We start from the raw sequence: 25050 nt of genomic DNA on the forward strand, positions 1-25050 counted from the left end.
ATAACAGTTCTATCCATTGTAATGTATCAATGGACAAAAAGGCAAAAGATGCATTTTCTCTTTTAGGATTAATAAACATAACTGTATAATGAACACTAAACACAAATGGTTGTTTCATCTAAAAGGCAACATTAGTAAATACAATAAAAAATATTTTTTAAAAATTTTAAAATCATTTCCAAAGATTTTAATGACAATTCACTAGACCTGCTCAAGAAATGCTTGAAATATTAGTAGTTTAAATCACTAAAATAAAATTTAGATGAGAAATTCAAATAATTATTTATATTGAAATTTTGATATATTATAAAAATATAAAATAAATGTTCATTCCATTGATTTTGTCTTTACTAGAATAAGACTGATGAAGATCTGTAGATGACATTTTAGTGGAGACTATGAAAAAAGCAACACATTGCATATTAATTTATATATACATATAATGTTCATTTTAATTTTTTCATCATTACATTTTAAAATGTAATTTCTAATGTTTTTACACATTTTAAATATATTTCTCTTAATAATTGCTTTTACAATTGCTATATTACTTATTTTTTAATAATTAGTTGAATTAATCTGGTTGAATAATGAAGATGTATTGAATAGTTGCTAGAATGTAATAGTTAAAAATTTTTTTATATATAATTTATATAGGCATAATTTCAATGCCCAAGCAGGCTTAACATTTTTTTAGGGGGGGGGGGATGAGGATTGTAATTTAAAGAATTGGGATGGGGCAATGTTTTGATATTTGTCTGCAGCATTTTATGTAGGCATGCCTCTACTTTTAAGATACTGGATTTGCAATGGACACACACAATTAACAACAACTTTTCAATAAATCATTTATAGCAACAATAACAAATATTTTATTTGGATGGTTTCCAATACAAAACAAAGAAAAATTAAACATAGATAATGGAGTATAATATTTTACAGAAGTATCAGTTGTGAGGTAATGTAATTAATACCTATCAAAATAGAAAACATTTGATCATTTCATATAGTTAAAAAAAGTGCACACACATGTAAATCCTTGTTCACAATAATAAAAAAATTATATGTGCATTGCATAAAGGAATGTTGTACCATTACACCACATAATCACATTCACAAAAACCTGGTCCATTTGGTGGTTCCACCTTCAAGCCTCGCCTGAAAGTATCAAAATGACATAAATTAAAATGTCTAACATTTATAAACTAATTTTATAATGACATCTATGACATTATGAAGGAGAAATAAATTTTATAATGGTATCTATGAAGGAGAATTTTAACCAACTCATTATTGATATATGCAAATGATTCATATTAATAGAGTAAAAACCCACTAGATATGATGAAAAATAAATTAAGTAGATATTTTCAAATTGGTGATGCCGTTAAATTACCAAAACTATTAAAGAAAATATAATATAGAAAAACTTTTATGGTATATAGTAACTAATAAAGTAACTATAGAGGCAAACTTTCATGGTATATTATATATACTTCCATAGGATATCACAATTCATAATTACAATATCTACTCCTTTCTTATTGAATTTTTATGATGTTTCATTTTATAATTCAAGTTTTGATGCATTTAAAAAAAGTAGAAATCAGAACTGAAATTCAATATCATTATCCTAATCACTCAATATTTAGATAGTTATTAAGTGATTGGGATTTATTTTTAGAGAAAAATAATGAAAATGTATAGACTGAAAGATATTTCAATGGATTTAAATTTATTTAATATCAGATTTTAGTAAGAATTTCATCTGGAAATATATATTTTTAATTCCCAAAGAGGTTTTATATGTAAATGCTTTCTATTTTTATATATAATTAAATAAATTAAAAATTAAAAATTTTCCAACCTCTTAAACTTATAAACACTTTAACTTTAGAGTTTTCAAGGTTCTGCACATTCTGGGATCTAATAGCTGGAACTTTAACTGCTTGATATTGCTGTGCAATTCTTCAATTACACTTTCGAAATGGAGATTTTTCTAACAGGTTGTTAAAGATTAACTTTCTTTTTGCTTTAAGATCACCACCAATGAAATTTCTCTCAAATATTCATGGCATAAATGTACTAAAATTTATTTGATTTAAGTTTATTTTAAACTGCTTGATAGCTTTTCATAATGATCTATTTTCTTCAAGAAGAATCTACAGCACAGAACTAAAAAGAGCTCGTCATAAATAGTTAAGAAATATTTTTTTTAAAAAAATTAGTAATAACAAGAATTATTTTCCAATATTAATGGAAAAAGAAACTATAAAACTTTCTTCACAGACAATAATGCTATGTCTAAAGTTATTATTATTTTTTAAGGATTGTAAAGCAGGATTACATGATTTTAAAGCATTACAATTCCCATCCTCATGCAGAACTAATCTGTTGCCTTGTTAATAACCTTATAAACATCATCACTTCCTGTCAGCACTAAATTTTGAGCTAATAAAGCCCTAACCCATTTGACAGCAAGAACCCTTTATAAGTCCATTAAAATAGTCTTAAAGCACTAAAAAAAATTGATGGACCCCCAAGAAAAATGGGACCTTAAAACATAAGTTAAGTACATTACCTGCAAATTCAGAACATTCAGAATTCCACCGCTATATTGGAAATGCCATTGAAAAAATTTGCCTTTTGACCCCTTGTGGTAGGTTTAATGTTAATAACATCTCAGATGCTTTTAAATTGACCAAATATCTTATCCTTTAAACTTTAGATTACAAGCCATAGAAACATTCAAAAGTCTCTTTCTACTGTAATATTGATAAAGAGATAAAGTACTTTTCTCTCTTTTCAAGGAATTAGAAATTAAGGTTTGCTGTGTCTCTTGACTGGCCATTGAGATGCTATTCTTTTTCCTCAAATGGAACTTAAAATACTAATTGGACATGAAGGGACAATGTAGCACAGGGAAGTAAATAATCAATAATTAAATGGCGATATAATATTAGTTCATAAGGAAAAAACATCTTGTAAAAGGGAAAGCATTTAATCTAATTAAATATTCATTTTAAGTGGAGATCTTAGCTATAATCCAAAGGTTAAAAATTTCAAATCGAAGCTATTAAAATCGTATCCCACTTACTTGACCATGCTACAACGTAATTCTTCCAATCTTGGTGCAGCATCTGCAGTAGAGTTCACAGATGCATTGCTCCACAATCTCTCAGCAACAGCTGCTGCTCTGGGCCTATAATAAATCAAATTAAACAGCTGAATGATCATACATGAAAGATTGAAATTTTTAAGCATTTAACTTTTTTAGGGACTTTTTTACTTCAGTAATAACAAATAAAACTCAGTTTAACAAATAAAATCTTTATTTTATTTTCAATGATTTAGAACAATCAATTTCATCCTATTCACACACATTCAACTAGTTGAGTCACCATATAACTAAAATTAATTAAAAAAAACTAATCTCCATTCATTTCTAGCATTTGTATCAGAACATAAATCTAATTCTGAAGCAAGAAATAAAATTTGGATTTAAGTAAAAAATTATTTGCTATAAATTTAAAAAAAAAAGAAAAAAGAAATAGAATACAATAAATTTATCCTTTTTCAGGCAACAAATTAAATGAATTTATATAATTTGTATATCATATTATCTTAGATACTATAATCCACTATTTGTCATATATTCACATTGGTCAAGCACACTTCTGGTAAAACATTTAAAGAATGGAAAAATTTTAAGATATTTTGACAATGCGAATTCTCACAATTATGTTTCTTTTTACAGTTCCATTAAACAACAAGACAGATAAAACTTATTCACTGGGTTAGAATTCTATTATGATCAAATCGATGCGTTAATGTATTTTTGGATCCTTAACTGATTGAATAAAAATGAATTAAATTAGATCAATTTTTCTTATTTAAAATTATACAATGACTATTCTGGAGAACCAATATCATAATTTTAAAAAAATGATAAAATAATCAGGATAACAATAGAACTAAAACTCTATTCGCTCAATTTCAATGCCATAGCAACATTAGGATGCTGAATGCCAGTCATATTTCATATGCTTGAAGTTGTTTATATTATAATATATATATATGATATGACATCAAATCATATAAAACTTCAGATTTTCATGAATAACATATTTTATTATAGCAGGGTTTCACTACGTTCTACCAACAAATCTAAATTATGAATTCATTTTTAAAAAAAAAATCTTTTATTAGAGTTTATACAAATTTATCAATGCAACTATTTAAAGTCACCTTATACACATTTTATACGTAAGTGAAAATGCTCCCATTCACATCATTAATTTAAAATAGACTCAAATTCCTAATAGAAAAAGATTGTAAAAGATTACACAATTTTTGTGTAAAGAAATTGAGGTACATATCAAACAGTATACAGCAGTTTAGACTTGAATAGAATTCTGAAAACTTGTAACTTTACAAGTATGCATCAAGCATTCAATATTAAATAACAGAATGATGGCATACTTTAATTTCATCTTAACTCTACATACTCTATTAAAAAAACACTAAAAAGAACAAATTTACTCTCCATTAATTTTTAGAAAATTTTGATGCAATTTATTAATATATATATTATTATATTTAAAAAGATTATCTCGTAAATTAATATTGCTGATATCGTAATCAGAGAGAAAGAATCAAAAGAAATAATCCAATTTTTTATATAGAAATATTGGATTCAATAAAAATGTCTAAGTTTTATAGTACCATTTTAAATTCTTCATTATCAGTTAAAGCTTTTCTTAGATTTTTTTTTTTTTGACTAAATAGATAAAATAAACAACAAAATTTTTAAACACATTTATTAAATGCAATAACCTGGTATTTTCGTAAACATTTGCAATAATTGAAAATTTTGATTATTAACTTTAAATTAGCTATTCATTCTCTTACTGTCTGAAAATATATTATAAACATAAAGTTTAGCTATCTTTTTTACAATGCCTACAATATTAAATTTGAATTCTCATATAATTTTGAATTATAATTAAATCACAAACTATATTTACCATGTACGGCTTAGGACATTGGATCCATCAACATATTCTCCCCACATACAAGCTTCACCTCCAATCACCAAATTCTTCTGATTTGCAGAACCTAGGAAATGACAAATACACCAGATGTTAGAAACAAAAATAATTATGTATACATTCTACAATGATTTCAACATTTATTAAACATATCTAAAAGTATCATTGATGAGTTATTTGTTTAAGAGTTCAGTTAAAATTAGTTCTAGAACTATTTTTTATTATATTAAAAAAAATGTCCTACACATTTAAGAAAGTCATGGTTAAAAATTACTCATAATGGAAAGCTTCTCATTCTCAATATCTGTTGAAGTAGACAGAAATTAGATTTTATGTTAGTATATGTTTTTATAGGGTGGGAATTATTTTAACAATTGAATATGCAAAGACAAATAGCATTAGGATGAAAATATTTTAATGTTTTTAAAACTACGCAATGCAAATTCTACAGTTAAAAACCCTTTAGTAAATAAATATTAATTTTATAAAGAACAATTAACATAAATTTTTTTAAATTAAATTTAAGTCAGCATTTCACCTAATGGGACATAATAATTAAACCATTAATATGTTTATATCAATTTCACTATATAGGCTCATCATATTTTGTTAAACTCATTTTTTAATGTTAAACCTATGTTTTAAGCTTAATAAGAATAAAAGATTCAAATATGTTTGTCCTGGAAATAAAAGTTACAGCAGAAAAAAAAAATACAGCAGAATATAATATAATTGTTTTATTTAATTTTGTTTTTAATACATATTGAAGGTATAATTTTTCCAGACATTTATGAAAATTAAAAAAAAAATTATTCATACTTTTCCAGTTAAATAAACCAAGGATAATATAGCTTAAAATAATTGATAAATAGCTACTGACTATAAAGGAATAAATTTAAAATCTTTTCATATGGTTAAATTAAAAAAAAAATGAAAAAAAAAAAGTAACCCAAAAGCAAAATAAAGAGCCATTTAAAATAAGGAACCAATTTGTAAATGAATAATAAAAAAAAAAAATACATGTAAGGAAAAATGTACAATTGGTTTTCTTTCATTAGTTTTTTTTTAAGAATGAAAAGTTCATTCATTTATTATTTTTTAAATGAATGGCATGAAGATTATAAAATAATTTTCAGAATCAAGTAAAGCAGAAATATTTCTTGAAAGTAACTGCATAAAACATTTATATCAACATTAAAGAAAAATATTTTTATAGTTTGAAAATCACAAATTTAAAAGTTACTTTTTGACAATTAATATTTAAGAAAAAAAAAATCCTTTTCAAAAATTGTTTTTGTTTCTTACTGACTTTATAAAATTTGAATTGATAATTACAGAATACACAATCACAAATATGATACTCTAATAAGTAACACAAAAACAACAATTTATGTGTTATTGATACACATTTTTCTTATGACTGGTGATATTAGTATTATTATTAGTGATATTAGGTGATACAGTAAGTAAGATTTAAGATCATCTTTCTAAATTTAAGCAAAGCATCAAAGATGTTACTTTTAAAAATATTATTCTGGTACCACAGCTCTTAAATGTCTTATTCAGAGATAAAGTAGCAATAATAATTTTAATTCATATAATTTATCAGAAAAAATGAAAGCTATGAAATTTTCCTTTCTAGACATTACACATTTCCTAAAATAATAATAATAATAATAACAATCACAGTTACAATATATATTCAATTTGAAATAATCACCTTTAAAATCATATGGATCACAGTTATAATACTGAGGCCAGTCTGTTCCATAATTAATGTAGTTCAAGTACCAGCAGGAAGATAAAATAGTTTTATAACCAGCAGCAGTGACTTTTGCAAGTTCAGACTTATAACCATCTTTCCATACATGAATAACTGTATCAGGTTTGACCTAAAAATAACAAGAAATAAATAAAATTTCATTACATATTTGCAATTCTGAAAATTAAATATATAAGGGGAGAATCAATATCCAATAATGAATTAAGATTTACTGGACAAAACTAAATAAGAGCATTTTACTACTGAAATAATACAACTTTAGAATATTCAGCGTTAAATTAAAAAGTATAAAATTAAAAAGACAAATTAACAATATTTGGGAAAAAGAATGGTCTTTTAAACGAAACAGTTTACTTTCATAAAAAAACAAAGGTAAAGGTAGAATTACTAATAAGAAGGAGCTAGCTTTTTAGTATAATGTTTTTAGGCTATTATATGATTTGCAAATAATATGCTGCATAAAAAAATATTAAAAATGCTTTACAAGGCAAAGCATTTAATATAGAATTAAGAAATTTGGCAAGTAACTTCTACTTGTGTTTAAAATTTACATCAATAAAGGTTTTTTTTTTCAAAATTTTAATGATGTTTTTAATGGAAATTAATCAAATTTTAAAATTTTTGCCTAAAAATTTCATTTTATTGTTCTAAAACCATCTTTATGATACTCAAAAATTCAAAAATAAATTCAAAATGATAGATATGTTTTACATTATTATCTTTCATTGTTTTACTTATCGTGTTTATGCTCACATTCAATCTGCCAATACTAAAACATTTTTTTTTCTATGCACATTATCATTGTAATACAATTAAGAGTAAACTGTATAATTAAAGTAATAAGAGATTAATCAGTATTTAAAGATTATTATTCTATAATATTTAAAAAAGGAGATTAGAATTCTTTTTAAATTTTTCATTATAAATGTATATATTATTTTTGGAGGGGTTTATAGACTGAATGGATTTTAATTAAGATGGAATAACAAATTTATTTATAGTAGTAATTTATTTATAGTTAATAAAGGAAAAACAATCCAGTCTTGAAAAAAAATTAAATAAAAATAATAAAAATTTGGAATTTAAATCCTAGTCAAAGCTTATGGATTCAACAACTAAAGGAACAAAATTTAACAATGTCTTCATATAATAGTAACTATTTATAAAATGCTTTTTTTTTTCATGACAATTATTTCTTTAAAATATTAAAAATATCTCAGATTATGAGAGTTAACTTGAAATTGACAAGATAAGGGCTGGTAAAAAATAAAAATAAAGCAAACCTTAATTGAAAATTTAAATGTTTATTCAAAAATTCCAGATGGTTTATAATTATGAAAAACTACAAATCTTAAATATCCAGAAATACAAGAATGAACTTATCAAAATTTTTTTAAGCAAACAAAAATTAAATTTCACATAGAATGTTCCTTTTAGTATATGATTAGTGTCATTGCTCCACTAAAACAAATATAGAAATAATATCAACTAAACTTTTTTCTAATGCTTGTCACAAATACCCTTTTTTTAAATGTATTTTTCTAAATAGTTAATTTTTTTATCTTTCAATATTTCTTAATTTCTTGAATGCATTAAATACAATTTTTAATTCTTTTCTATTGCTTTTTTTTAAAATTAGCAGAAAACTATGATTCAAACCTATATTAGATACACATACAATAAGACAGGAATTAGGTATTAATAGAAATGAAAATAATTCAACCTTCTGTTGCTACTCTATTTAAATATTGAATCAAATATAAGCCACTATTTATTTGATCTCATTTTAAAATATATTATAAGCTCTTAAAAATTATAAGGATCCCCCCCCCATTGAAATGTAAGAAACAAATCCACTTCAATTATCTAGAAAAGAGCAGATATAAAAATATCAATAGGTAGATAAAACAAGCAGAAAAAATTAAATTTAAATAATATTAAATTATCTGTTGATTTATAATAACTTTAAGAAAAATTATACCAAAAATAATATTATGTTAATGTACTGCTTTTCTTCATTTAAATTATTATATGTTTAACAAAGAATTATAATGCAGACAAATAACAGTCTTAAAGAATGGAAAAGAATTATGCTTTCAAAATAAAACAGCAAATATCATGAACATAATACTTTTACAAAGTTAGAATATTGGTTTCTTCACAGATTTATAAAATGTTTACAATTCAATCTTTTTTTCTGTATTATAAAATATGCATCAATTAAAAATACTAAGCATATAAGTAGATATGTAAATGAAGATTGAAAATACCTGTACTCCATTATCAAAAACTTCTTGCCACACAATGTAACTCTTATTAAGGGATTTTACAATATCCAGTAAGCTAAAAATGTAAGAATTAAACATTTTTTTCTTAAACTGTATCAATTCGAAATTGCTCAATTAGTTAAATTTTTTCAAATAAATAAAAGTGAATAGAAACAGTAACACTTACTTCTGCATATAGTATTGCTCTAATTTTGAATAATCACTTCCAAAACCATGTTTTTTCATAAAAGCAGTGATATTTGGATTAGATTTCCTATCAAAAACAAACATTAAATTAATTTTAATCATAGCAGTTAAATAGAAATCAGAAGTAAAATATAAAGCAATGTTTTTAAAGACATACTATCTTTTTGAAAAATATTTCTTTTGCTCCATAAAGGATAGTCTAAAAACGAGTTGAACTTGGTCATTGGAAAACATAAGGACTTTACAATGAGATGCTCTTTAAGGCAATTGCACGTATGAATAAATTTTAGAATTTCCCTACAAAGTCTATCGGTAACGAGATTAATTTTATAATCCTTAGGACAGAATAATGGCATATTATACCTGTCTAGGTGTGATATAATTGATATAGCACCATCAAGTACACAGAATTATTTTTTAAACATAACTTTGATGTTATTTTGTATGTAAATTCCATAATGTTATCCTTTGTTATCATTAAAAAAAATGCATTTTTAAGCAACAGAGCATCAAAAGATTGCAGCTTAAAGTACGAAAAAGATATTAAAAAGGTGATTTCAAAATTATCACTTCTGAAAACTGTAAGATATATTTATCTAAGAAAATGTCAAAACTTTTAATGCATTAATAGCTATGATATATTGACTACCACTTACATAATATTGCTTTATTTAATACTAACACAGAAGCAGAGTTTTATAAGAAGGACTAAAGATATATAAACATGAATCATAACTTGCATGTAGTTTCATAAAGAATAAACAGCATACATTTTGGAACACTGACTTTGATATAGATATCTAATAAGATTACATATCTAATTATGCTATCATATATTCCTTAATGTTGCCATAATATTTATTAGAATATCCAGATATAAAGATATGAAACCTTCTTACATAATACAATAAAGCTAGCAAAATTTCAGTTTATCTTTGGACTTGATGTTAAATTTAGTCAATTAAAATTTTTGGTATTCTTTATAGAAGGGCTATAAAAACATAATAAAAAAATAAAAGAGATAAAAAATACACTCTTTAGTTTTACTTTCTAAATGCTTAAATCATCGAATGGGATAAAATGGAAAGAGTGGGGGGCAGTATAATCTTGAAGTCTTAGACAGAAGGAGATACAATTAAACAAGCATTTTAAACATTGTTATTATCCTTTTAGGTTTAATTTCATCTGGTAAAGTGCTAAAAAATTATTCAGGGGCCTCATGCTGTTTAGTTATATCACAAATACCATACTATAAAATAGAAGCAAAATATCCAATTGTAAGAATTTAAAAAAAATTAATACCTTTAGATGAAGAGGCTACACAAGAAGAAAAGAAACAATAAATTAAAAAAAAGAGTTATTATATACTAAACATATTTTTTTCATTTAAGTATATTTCAGAAAATACAAATGACAACATTCAATACAGATAAATTAAATATACACATAAACATATCTTGCAATATTTTTGTGATATGCAAACTGGTCTAATATGAATGGTATATTTATAAGGATTATTTTAAGATTTGTTAGACTAAATCATTAAGGGGAATGAAGGCAAAAGTTAACCACTTGGAAGAAAAGAGAAATAAAATTGTTATCCCTTTGAAAATGTTATTTATTAACAAGGTTTAATATTTGCTGTTCATTTCAGGACTGAGACAAGAACTTTTGGAGGATTGTATTCCACTAAGAGGCAATTCAATGCAATAATTTTAGGGCATTTTTGGAATTTTTCAAAGGCTCTGATCTTGATTTCTGTTCTTTCTGTTCTATTTGAAGTATCTTCTTTCAGTTGTTTTTCCTCATTCCTAGCTTGAATGAAACCACTTTATTTTATTTTGAAGTATGTATATTTATCGCTTATATGATTAGTTCAAGAGATAATCAAGCTTCCGGGAGCTGCACTAAGAATATTTTATATAATGTTATTAAATACGGTAACTGAGAAACAGAAAATGGCGAATTAGTTATTTTAGTCACAGATTCTATGAAATGCACCAGCTCAATAGCCAATGTTATAGCCAATAGCAACCATCTTCTTTAATTTCAATATATTTTTTCTAAATTTGCAACAACTTATACAATAGATTTTTAATATTTATTGGTTATTTAAATACTCATTAATTTGTTTAATTGAAGAGTTAACTATTACAGTATAATCTTTAATTAAAAAATAAGTTAATTTACATTAAAAAATTTAATTTTCAAGACTTGCTCGCACAGTTTTGCTTAAAATTTAATGACAGTATCTTACAATATTATGAACTTGTAAGTTAGATTTAAAATTGATAGCACAATAATATTTTAAAAAATAGGTAATAAAATTAATAGTCTTTTTTAACATCATAGTATTAGATTTGCCCAATACAAGTATCACATGCAAGGAAACCTCACAATTAGATATATTTTATCACCAGGGAAAAAAAAAAAAAAAAAAAAAAAAAAAAAAAAAAAAAAAAACAGCCACAGCACTGTTAGCGTGAACCTACAGGAATCAAAAACATGCTAATTACTAATTATGCATAATATTTCTCATCCCCATTTTAAAAATGATTCCTTGAAGAGTCATTTTTTTTTAATAACTATAACAATATGCAGCATAAATATGAAGATTATTATACACAAACAAATAATTAAAATTGGTTAGCATTATGAAAAATCTGCATTTAAATCATATATGCAAGATTTTTAAAAAGAAAAATGGGATCAAACAGGATCATTTTCTGCTTCCTAAATTATTTCTTAGACTGCTTAATGTACTTTCAGGCAGAAAAAAAAATTTGCATTTGTAATATTTAATTTAGACTTTATTCAAGTCTTATATTCTATTTACCTTTTAATATAAAAATTATGGAAATGGAGATTTTTCATGAATGCATGGGTAGATAAAAGCCAGTAATATCAATCTTTTAAATAACGAATGCAGCATAAACACTATACGTTAAAAACATATTCAAAGAGAGAGAGAGAGAGAAAACAGCTTACCAACAATCAAAGCTAACTTCATCACCACCTAAATGAATGTAGTTTTCAGGAAATACTGTGCCAATTTCACTAAGGAATGCTTTTAAGAATGTATAACTGCTTGGATTAGTTGGATCGATAGGTCCAAACTCACCATTGGGGGTTTGTTCTTTGTAACATGGAGTTAATAAATTTGACTGGCCTTTACCCCAAGAGAGGGTATGCCCTGAATTAAAAACAAAATAATGTAAATAAAGAATAATAAAATGCACCTCATAGAGTAGCTTACTGTTAAACATATTGTAACAATTGTATTATAAGGCAAAAAGAAAAACATTAGTATGCTGTAACTGATTGAGTTCAAATCTGAATGAATGAATGAAAAAGCATGAATGGTAATGTTTTTGGTAGTGCCGGCAGCCCTCCCACCATGATAATTTCCCATAAAGTGCTTAATTTAAATGAATCTGTAAATTCATATTTTAGTATTTTGTGTAATGCATCAGACAGTTTTGTGCATGTGTGTTATTGGTGCCAGTCCAGAACAGAATTTTTTTCTTAAAAAAAGTTAAAAATTAATTAGTTTCTTAAAAAAAAAAGTAGATTCCCCAGAGATTTCTATGACCTAAGGCAATACAGTATTTTATCAAGATTATAAAATAAAGAATTTAATTGCTGGTAAGCCATTTCAAAAGCTGAAAAATAGAAAAATATAAATTTACATTGACCCATCACACACTTTTAAGTTTTTGAAATTAATACTTTACTACCACCAGTAGATATGATTGCTAAGGGCTAAAACCCCACTTGGCTATATATGAATGAATTTTAAGCACCAATTGAGTCTTAGCTATCATATAGCAGGAATGTTTACTATAAACTCTCTATCTTACAAATAACTATAGATTAATGATTTTTTTCCATCAAAAATGCTTTAAATACTTTAGATCACAGAAATATTATATATGTGATAAATCTTTTTCCGTGTCTCACTAACAGATTTTAAATTAAATTTGCAAATAATTCCTCTTTTCATAATTACTATCTCAAAGTATTTACCAGGTTTAGAATACATCATGAGCCCCTTTAAAATGCCAATCAGCTATTAATATTCATTTTAATATATTTAATATTCATTCCATTGTAAACCCATGCTTATTCACTACTCTCTTGCTTTCACCCTTTTCATCCTTTTTTTTTTTTTTGGCTGATGTTTGCATGCATATTTTGCCACTGTATTAATAATGGCATAGCAGGATTGAGGATTTTGATATTTTAAATAATGTAGCAAATTATTGAAAGTCTCCATTTAAGACATTGGATAATGAATATATAAGATAATCTGCAACTCTGGATAATTCCCCCCCCACCACCACCAGAAAAATCACCATCTATTCATACAATTTATATTCTATACAATAACATACTATTACACTACTCTATAATTTATTTAACAATATTAACATTAAACAAATATTTTACAACAGTACTTATTAAATAAAAGGCAAATTGTATAGTTAAATTTTAAGACAATAGCAAATGGTATAAATATTTATATAATGCATCAGAATATGAATAATTGAAATAATCACCATTGAACTGAATACATTGAAATATTCTGCATAAATGCATACTAATAGTATTATTTTAAGAATTTACCTTTACTAATTATTGAAGTAATCTTATAAGTGCAAATCTCATGATTTTTGATAGCCTTGTAAGTTGTTTCAATTCAAAGGTTTAAAAATACTTAGACAGGTTAATCTACTTTTCGATAACTAGATCCCTATCAAGGCCATATTTTATATCAAAATTTATTCGTACTGAAATATATATCAATAAAATCCTGTTAATATTTTAACAGGATAATATTATTTTATTTTATATTATATATTAAATCAATTCCATAGATGTTGTTTATATTCAGTGGTGCATTTAGGTGTTTTTTGCAGTCTAGACAAGTACATTATGATGCATCTCTTTTAATAAAATGATCATATAGTTTCTTATTTCAGTACATTTTTAACATGTTAATGATTTACTTTATTTAATTTTTTCATTTTATTAACTTTGTGAATACGTATTTGTTTTTATTTATCGACTGCAATTCCAGATTGGTCAGCATTTATGTTTGCACACAATATTATTGAAGCAGATGTTCACTTTTATAAATATTTTAATAACTAGGTGGACATAATAAAATAGAGAGGAACTTAATTATACTTGAAACATATTAATATTATCCTAAAATTTTATCATTCACAGTTTGTGCTTTTTACAAATTTATTTGACAACTAGTAAAATATACTTTTTATACAGCTTGCTTGCAGTTATGTCTTAAATAATATTCCTAAGCAACTTTCTAATCTGTCTAGATGAAAATCCAACACTGTTTATAATTTTAATCAAGTACACACACATACATATTGTTACATAACAGACTCAAAGAAATAAAAATCAATATTAGTACATTAGTCTTTGCTAATTCCTTTAATATTTCATTTAAATTGAGTTAATTTAGACAGATAAATTAGCAACTTATTTTGAAGTTATACAAGAGATACTTTTGAATGAATATCATTATTTTAAATCGTAGCCACCTGATGAGGATAGCCTTTAAGCTAATACTCTATTACATAACAGAGTGATTGAAGGATCCTATACCTTAATGGATTTAATAATAACCAAGATCTGATACTAAGAAGATCTTTAATAGAATCTGACTTTGAATCTGGGATCATGAAGCAAAGACTTTACCATCAAGCAAATATAGCCCTTACATATCCACCCAACCAAAACAATTTAATAACAAGGAGAAAAAATGTTTCTATTTGTAAATAACAAAATGTGTTCTTTAAATTCAAGATATTTCTTGAAAGAATTAGAATTTTTACCTGGTGTATCAAATTCAGCAAGCACTCTTATTCCTCTCTGTCTACCATATTCTATGACATCAGCAACATCCTTTTGGGAATAGATATGTGTTTTGGGATTGAAAGCACCCTAAAGAATTTAAAAAATTAATTAATTAATAGCATTTAAAAATGTTACAATGCTCTTTTATTAAATAACAAATTTTTTTAATCAAAATGCAAAGCAAATGGGAAAAACATGTAACATTTTATTACAACATATTAATTCACAGTAAAATTAAAGAATTCTAAAAATTGCTTCATTTATTATTTTCCATTGAAAGCTATTTTTATGATTTCATTCTTATTTAAAAAGGATGTCAAGTCCAAAATCAGGAAATAAGAAGTTTGAATTATATTAGTATTCAAATTTGAATGAGGGCTTATTTGGAATGGAATTCATGATTTTGAACCATAATTCAGATTACTAAGATGACACCTGAGCTGGCATTTTGAAATTTTCATTTCACACCATTAGAAGGGGATTTGTCCCTGGTGTCCAATTTATTATGTATTAATCCCACATATGCAATGGATCTTTGGCAGAATTCAAATTCTAATTTGAAACACTTTGATTTCAATTTAAGCTTCCAAAATAAATAAAAAATTGAAGCTCTACTTACTTTTAAATAAAATGAAATTAGACACAAAATAATTATTCAGTAATATTTATTGATATACTTCCTATAAAATGGTATTCTAAAAGATCCTTAAATTATTAAGTATTTAGAGAGTGAAGAAAGTATGAAATATACCATACCCTCTAATACATTAGAATAATGTGTGTATACTAACAGCATACATTTTTATTTCTATAAAATTGGAGAAATTGAATAAAAATTTACCTTTTCACTCAAATCAGGAAAAGTCTTACTAACATATGGAAAAGATGGATCATCTACAATATGCCAGTGGAAAACATTCATTTTGGTTTGAGCCATAGCATCCTGAAAAAACAGCAATTAAAATTTACAAGATACATCAAATATATTTAAAAAATCTACAAGAAGATTAGAGAAAGATGGATGCATACCAAATTTTGCAATATTAAAGGAACTGGTATGAAGTGACGAGATGTGTCTAATAGTAATCCTCTATATGAGAATCGAGGGAAATCTAACACTATGCTTGTGTTAATAGCAAACTAAAAAAAAAAAAAAAAAAAAAAAAATAGAGTAAAATGAACAGAAAAAATTTGAAAACTTGAATATAAAAACTGAATCAATTGGGTAATTTGTATGCAAAAATCTTACCACTCCATGCTGAATTTGATATACTAATTGGCTAAATGTTTCAAGTCCTCGGAGAGCTCCCCAGACTGTTGTAGCATAAAGCAGGGCTTGATTCTGATAATCAGGAGTGTTAACTTTTATCAGATCTAAAAAGTTGGTGAAAAATGAATTTTTGGTACTTAAATGTAAATTTATTCAAAATTCCATTTAAATAATATATATAAGAAATGATCCTGCAAACAAAAATAAAGTTAATATCATAGAATTTATGACAATGTTTTATCTACTAATACAAAATTTTCTAAGAAAACATATACTAAGAATGAATATTTTCATCTTACAATATAGTTTTCTGAAAGAAAAATTACACATTTTGTTGAAAAATAAAACACCTAGCCAGGAATTTCCAATGAGTAGAAAAATGAGATAGAAAAGAATAGCAGATATATAGTATAAAAAATTCTTTATAGATTTTAACTCTTTAACATCCAAGCACTTTTCAAGCGACACTCCCTTTAACATCCAGACTTTCTCGGCGGTCTCTGGAAGACATAGACTCTTCCAAGCTGAGGGGCAGTTACCTCCTGGGGTCCTATGTAATAAACCTGTCATCGTTCTAGTCTGAGAAATTGCCTTGCGGTTTTCCGACGACGAGGTGCCTTTACTACCGGCCGATGAGTTTTATTCTAATGCATTGATACTTTTTAGCAAGAAGCGTTTCGTTTATAGACTTTTTAGAGTATTTTTTTTATTACCAAATATTTGAAATTTATTTTATAATATAGTTTAGAAAATAGATTTTTTTAAAATTTGATTATATTATATTATATTTCCAAATAATTCCAAATGCCATTAATACCAATTTCAAAAACAGCTTTATTTTTCATCTAATTTTCAATAGACTTTAATTCAATTTTTTTGGCAATATTAAATAATACGTCATATATTAGTATTTTTTTTTTTTTTTACATAGTAATGTACGACATACATAGTGCATATATCAATGTAATTTTTATATTTTTGCATAGTAAAAATGTCAATACAATTCAGTAATAGACGAGATAATATTTTAACTTCATTTAATACCGAAATAAAAGCATCCGTTGAATAAAAAAAATTTGTGAAAACAGTCTTTTTTGAAGGACTTTTCGAAAATCATACTTTGTTTTAACACTTGGCTAAGAATTTTTTTTTTTTCAAACTTTCATCAATCTTTTTTTCTTTTTTTTTATAAATCGTTATACTCATAGAATTTTTGAATATAAAGTATTGTTTTGAATTTTCGTTAGTAATACTAAGAAATTTCTTAGAACTTTAATTAAATTATTAAAAAGTTTTCACATTTTGTTTCTAAAAACTTATGTTACTTTGTTTCTAAAAACTTATGCATTCTTGTTGTTACATTAAATCATCAAAAAATAATTTAGAACAAATATACATTCCATAAATATCCTTTTTTTTTTTTTTTTTTTTGCTACTCATTTTTGCTGACTTTAAAAATATAACTTCTAAAATTTTTATTAAAGCAAAATTATACATTATGTGAAAAGTTAGATTTGTCGTATATCAAATCAATCGGATAGATAAGATAAAATGTTTTTAAAATTTCATTTAATACTGTAGTATAAAAATTTGTTAAATAAAATTCAGGAAAAAAATTACACAACGAAGTATATTTTGAAATTATATTCCTTCAGCTTTCAGCCTGAACATTTTACTTTAGTTCATCATGAATATTATTTTTTTTAGCATAAACAATCATACTGAATTTTTCAAGCTGAATTTCTGATTTTTAAATGTTATTTTAAGTTTTTTTTATAATATTTTTATGGCAAAATAAATTTTTTTAACTTGTTTCGTATTAAATTTCCAAAAATTTACGCATGAGTGAATCACGCGCAATATTTTGATAATTAGTAAAGCCTTTTTCGATCATTGAAATAAAAGTTAGGACAAATATCTACACAAAAATTATCATTCTTTTTCATTTTATTTATTTTAAGATCTTAAAATGTTATTAAAACAGTCTTTTGTCAATCGTAGATAATATGCCATATATTACTGTTTAAATTTTTTTTACATAAAAAAAAATTCAAGAAATAGACGAATGGTTTTAAAACTTCATTTTATTCTTTAGAAAAATAAATGAATTTGAGAAAATGTTTCAAACAAAAACGCATTGCGAAAATAATGAATACATTTTAAACATTTTTATCGAATTTTAGTCACCATAATTTCAAGCAATATAACCAAATAGACATTTTAGAAATTTTACAGAAAAATATATTTTAATCAATCCAATATCAAATAAGCTTCAGAAACACTTTATATATAGCTAAGAATTAAAGAAATATATAAATATTAAACGAATTTAAACTTGAAAAACATATTTCAAATTAAATTGAAAAAATTTGAGATTGTAACAAAGAAATTCCCTCGTTACAAGATACTAGTTTAAAGTTAAATAAATTATTTCATGAAAAAAATCCTATAGAATATTTTTGTTTGTTTTATAACATAATAATACAAAAAAATTATCGGCATATAAGAAAAGATATATAAAATAGATAATATTTGTCAGGAAAATATGAGTTATGTTCCATGAAATACTTATAATATACATACAGCATTTACCTGAAATAATTTTTCTGAGAAGTACGTTTCTTAATGATGTTCGTCGTGATAGGGGCCGAAACATTTTACACATAAACAAATTTGGCATGTATCACAACACCAGGAACTCTCAATTGCACGATTTGAAACTGTTTTTCTCTTTAATGAAATGCAACGTATACACCTTTTCTTTCTACCATCTATTTTAATTCTCTTATGGTTCTGGGTTTTAATGACACTTAGTGAACCTGTTAGAACAATTCTTTCTTTTGTTAATAGTGCCCTTATTAATACCAGCCTGAAATGTAGAGGAGTTTTATGTTGTTTTTCTGTTGGAAAATTCGTCGTCGAATAAATAATATATGCATTATTCACAGTGGTATTTAATAAGTACCAAAACATATATATCCACCACTTACGCGATTTTCTTGCAATGTCGTAATACTTTCTGTTCTGATCCGCTAAGTCTACTCCTCCCATATGTTTGTTGTATTCTGCAATAGCTTTTGGGCAGGTTACGTAGCACACATTTCCGCCTATTCTTCGCTTGACAGATGTAATTTCGTTCTTCACACCATTAGAAAGAAGAAAAATTTCTTTTTTGTCCTTCCAAACAGTGCATGTTAGGTTTGGCTCTTCAACACACTGGAAACATTTCGAAGAGCCATTTGTCACAAGTTTTACTTTATTTAATTTTGGAGGAAGAAATTTCCGGTTTGTATTAACTGTTCCAGTAGCATATGTTCCATGATGAAATAAATCTTTCATTAGCACAACACTCGAATAGAATCTATCAATATATAGATGATGCCCTTTAGATAGATTTTCAGTTAAGAAAGTTACTACACTATAACCAAGTCCATTTTCACTTCTTGGTAATTTATCTTTTTTTCCACAATAAGGTTCGAAATTATAAACATATCCAAAAAAAGAGGTGCACAAAGTCCAAACTTTAATGCCTCTTTTGACCGGTTTATTTGGCATATATTGCACTATGCCCAGTCTACCCTTGTATTTCACCATAGCTTCATCTACAGATAAATGAGTATATGGTTCAAAGTACTTTTGAAAATTTGACCTCAGACATGTCATGAAAGGATCCAATTTTTGCATCATATAAAATGATAAATCGTCTTTAGAAATTTCATTTTCTCGATCTGAGATATGGAAAAATTTATAAATTTCCAAAAATCTCCTCCTTGTCATCGTTAGTTTCACTTGCTCGTTCCCTAGTATAGGATCGGAAGACCAATAATCTTGTACTCTTGGCTGCTTGTTTATTCCCATAATAAGGATTATGGCAATAAAATTAAAAAGATCAGCTATGTCCGTAACTGGATTCCATCGCCATTTTTTGTTACCAGTCGGCTCCCATTCATTCAATGTTGCTGAGTGCACAAATTCTGCATATTTGTTTGTGTTTTCACGAATTTTTTCACACATATCATTCGTGAAAAGCAATTTAAAATAATCTCCGGCATCAGATCCGACAGGTAAAGTATGTTTAGGGCCGCCACAACATTTTTCATACTTCATGGTATTAATCCGACAATTCTCGACGCATTCTGTCCAAGAAGGATTAAAATAGCTCGAGACACAATTTTTTGATTCATCATCACTCTCTCTCTCGTCCATCTGATCTTCAGTTTCATCTCCTGATTCTTGGTTTAGAATAAACGAGAGATCAGCTAAATTATCATTTTTTGGCCAACCATCATCTTCGCTTGATAGATCACTGTCACTTTCATCAGAAGCAAGCAAAATTGCTTTGATTTCTTCTTCAGTGAGTTCACGTTTCCTTTTACTCATAATGAAGAAATATTTAGCGTTTAAACTGTAAAACTTCCAAAAGAAAAACTGATTCGCAGTTCGTAAAATAAAGAGCAGAAATTCACAACTGGAGATATTTTCAGAATGGCATTCGTAAAAGGAACTCAGTATTTATATAACTTATCTCACTCCATGAAGGGGGAAAAAGTAAACTCCCAATCTTTTTCGGATCGTTTTATCCTATTTGAAAGTGGTAGCTTGTATTAGGCGTCAAAAATACCGAAAGTCCTTTGATGGCGTAATAAGACCCTGGGAAAGTAAAAGGACTTCCCTTCACAGCGAATATAATCGCTACACATTTTGTGAGAAAATTGCAATGTGAATAGGCCGCAGTGACAATCCAATAGTTTGTCTTTATATTAATACAATAGTCTTAATTTTGAAAAGTGCGTCTGATGTTTATCGCAAAATAAAGAAGGCGTCGGTATCCTTAAATATCATTCATCGTTAACAGAGCACTTGAGTAGAAAATTTCTTTTTTAAATAGCCATAAAATCTTTCCATTTTTCTGCTAACAACACATGAAAATAGAAACTAAAACCCTTTCAAAACTCAAAATAAACGCGCACAACCTATTCAGCGAATCCCTCCTCAACCCCCTATCGCCTTAAGTCACAGGGGGAATCTTCTGTGAAAAAGCCGCGATCGTCAGAGATAACGCTTACCCCCCCTGGTGTGCTTAACACAGTAGCCGCTTTGAATACCCTTCTCCCCTAAAATGAAAGCAAACGCCCCAAACCGACCTACTTGGAGTTTAAAGGGAAAATTTTCAAACCGCCCCAAACCGCCCTGCTGGCATCGAGAGGGTTAAATGCAGTTCTCAAGGAAAATGGAGAAGGACTAGAGAAATGATGCATTGAAGTCATTTAATTAATTACATGATATTAAATGATAATTAATTTTGAATCTTTCTTGCATTCAGTGGCTGGTTAAGGTATTTTGTACTTCTAAGCAATGTACATTACAAGACTAATTAAAAACTAGTTAATTAAAAAAAATACCACATTTTTAATAATTTATGTTAATGATTTATTTTAGGTTAATTTTTTATTTTATCAACTTTAAGATAATGAATATTTTATTATTTATTTATTATTATTTTATTATGTTTGTGAGGCATCCATATTTATTCAAATTAATGTATTAAAAAGATAAGGACATACCATTTATACAGAAAAAAAGTGTTAATAATATCACAATATTTTATAATTTGTATTTTTCTAAATTTATTTATTTGTCAATTAGATTAATAATACCTTTTAATGGATCTACCTGTACTCTCCTCTTCCTACAGATCTTAAATTCTTGAATTGTTAATCATATTTATTGGTTGATGGTTTCTTTATATACAAATAAAAGCATTTCATTATTAAGAGTTAGAAAATAATAAACTTCACACAAATATATTATTAACATTATTATTTTATAGAACTTGCCAAGTTAAAAATAATACAGTCAGTTAAATTTAATAATTAATATTACATAATATAATTACTTTATTATAATTTATTTAATATTGGTTTTAATTCAATGTAAGCATTGTAATCATATTTTTTTATTCAAAGATTTGTATTTTTTTTATAATTATACTTATTTGACAGGTTAATAATATTTTTTAATCAATCTGTTTATGGCCTATTCAGCTACAGATTAAATCTGCCAGAATCTAGCACTTGTTAATTGAAAACCCACCTTTGAATAGCATTAATTACATTTATGCTTGTTTTATTTATTTGATAGGAATTTACATTGCAAAGATAGTATTTATTATATTCTAGCATTATTCTAACAGTAAAAGGATAAAAAGTTTACAAAAAAAATTACATGCAGCATTAATTTCTTACATTGTTCATCCATATCCTCGTAAGGATATTTCTCACAGGCACCAGGAATCCATACATATAGAGAATTAAGTTGTCCAAGACTATTTATTCCCATATTCTTTATTTTTTTAGGTTGTGTGTTTAGACTAGAACTTCCTGAACATCCATCTTGAAACATTACTTTCAAGTATCGTTGCATTGCATCATTTAATAAATCACACCCTCCTGTGTATGAAAATGAGAAATTTGAAGGTTGTATTATAAAGTAAGTTTGTTCTACAGCATACTGTTGAGGAAGCGGCCATGGCTGACCTCTAGTAGGAGTAACCTGGTAATTGAAAACAAGTTTGATTAATTTTTTTGGTAAATATGCAACAAAGAATATAAATTATTAGATAAAATTAAATATTTAATAATTTTAAATAAATAAATTATTGATTCAACTTTTTTCTTCATGGGGATTATCATATCATCGCAGAAGATTATTTTCTATTTCTCCTTGTTATCAGCTTTTTTGCAAAGCCATTTATATTTTACTACCCAAAGTGAAAAAATCTGAGATCAGCTCATTTAATCCCTAATTACTTTCAGAATCTTCTCCAATTATATAACCAAATACATGACAAAAGAATTTCTTTTTTAGTAAAGAAGAGAAGAATAATTACTCCATAAAGAATAATAATAATAATAAAAAAAATCTATTTATATATAAAAAAATTAAATCTTTATTGCATTGAATTTTTCTGCTTACATTCAAATATAATTTTACAATAGATATACAGATAATTCAGAAAAAATTTTAATATGATCAGTACTTTTTTCCCCTTTTCAAGAAATAAAATAATGCAAAAGTTAATTTATATGCTAAATACTTAATTAATTTCTTCAATAAATAGTTATAATTATAGTTAATTTTTATAATAAATACCATCTTTTTTGTTCCTTAAAAGAAATAAGGAAATAATAATTTAAATTAAAAAGATAGTATATAATATAAAATTATTACTATACATTGAATACCACCAAATATAGAAAATAATTCATTGATAAAATATAAAAAATCCTTGATATAAATATACAATTTTATTCTTTGGGCACAGATTTTAAAATAAAATTGTAGTAAAAGTGTATTAATCATAAAAGCAAGTTTTATCACATGTCCTTTAACACATCTCTCTTCTTTGATTGTTTAGCTAAATAATGAATACTTAACTAAATAATTGAAATTCTGACATAATTAAGACTTGAAATCCAAATAACTTAATACAATTTCAGTTCCACAAATCAGCTATTCTTTTAATCAAAAATAGAGCAATGATTTTTTAAGGTTATAATATCTATTATTAAAAATAAAATTTTATGGAGAATGTCATGTTAAAGTTGGAAAAAAGAAAGCTACATTACTTACTTATATCATCATATTCAGGAATACAAATTGTATTGTACACAATATTGAAATTCATCTGATTAAAACTATTATGCAGCTTCTTATCTGATTTCACAGCATATAAAATAAATCAAAGGAAATTATTGCATTATTTTATGATATTTTTAATTGCTTTAGAAACTTTGATGGTATTTTTATAAATAATACTAGTACATTATTGTTATTTATAATTTGTTGAAACTGAATTTTTTAATAACAATTATAATGAATATTTTAACATGAAAATAATAAACTTTCTTAATAAACAATCATGAAAGACACACATGCCAATAAATTAATTAGAATGTTATTCATAATCATTCTACTATTTCATAATAATAAAATGGTATATATTTCTTAAATTTCAAAGCAATTAATTCAAAAACACATTTATAAGAAAGAAATATTACCTCTTTGATAGGAGTAATAAAATTATCTGGAATATAGTGACTAGTTGCAACAGTCAGAATTGCACATATAAACAACAAAGATTTCATTTTCTGCAAAAGAAGTAAAATTAAACACGAGTTAATGAACTGACAGACCATAAAAAAATGAATGTCGATACTAATCGCACAATGCCCCACCCCTTTCTATCAACAAAATGATATGCTAAATTTATGACAAATTGAAATAACGAGAAGTAATTTTACTTTAAAGAGACAAAATTAAGTAAATAACATTAAGTTGTCATTGAATGGTTTTGAAGTTTCAATGCGGTTTCGATTTTTTAAAATATAATACCTACCGTACAGTTGTTCAATTTACTGGTATAAATCTATCTAATTATTTAAGCAATAATGCCTAGTCATTTATATAAATAAGAATATTATCTGATTTAACGTCAACGAATGATAAGAATTCGATTGTTTTCTGAAAAATTCACACGTGCGCCTCCCCCTACCCAAACAAACAAACTGGAAGTAAAAGTAGTTGCGA

General features: G+C 25.7%; 1 protein-coding gene across 1 annotated transcript; it reads right to left on the reverse strand.

The window, feature by feature from the left end:
- Positions 1-856: 856 nt before the first annotated feature.
- On the reverse strand, positions 857-25027 carry LOC129974924 (beta-hexosaminidase subunit alpha-like). Its single transcript, XM_056087722.1, has 14 exons — positions 24860-25027; positions 24522-24611; positions 22707-23013; positions 16441-16565; positions 16221-16331; positions 16033-16134; positions 15170-15278; positions 12297-12501; positions 9289-9375; positions 9105-9177; positions 6772-6943; positions 5028-5118; positions 3098-3202; positions 857-1158 (listed from the first exon to the last, which is right to left on the reverse strand). Exons 2-14 carry the CDS (start codon positions 24606-24608, stop codon positions 1095-1097), a joined length of 1638 nt encoding a protein of 545 aa, XP_055943697.1. The 5' UTR covers positions 24609-24611; positions 24860-25027; the 3' UTR covers positions 857-1094.
- Between the last annotated feature and the right edge of the window lie 23 nt (positions 25028-25050).

The sequence above is a fragment of the Argiope bruennichi genome, chromosome 7 (genome assembly GCF_947563725.1).
Source record: "Argiope bruennichi chromosome 7, qqArgBrue1.1, whole genome shotgun sequence".
Lineage (NCBI taxonomy): Eukaryota > Metazoa > Arthropoda > Arachnida > Araneae > Araneidae > Argiope > Argiope bruennichi.

Coding starts and splice junctions, on each gene's coding strand:
- LOC129974924 (XM_056087722.1), bottom strand. CDS start 24,608: ATGAAATCTTTGTTGTTTATATGTGCAATTCTGACTGTTGCAACTAGT. Junction 23,014..24,521: donor TTATTACTCCTATCAAAGAG/GTAATATTTCTT, acceptor TTCAATTACCAG/GTTACTCCTACTAGAGGTCA. Junction 6,944..9,104: donor TTTTTGATAATGGAGTACAG/GTATTTTCAATC, acceptor TGTTATTTTTAG/GTCAAACCTGATACAGTTAT.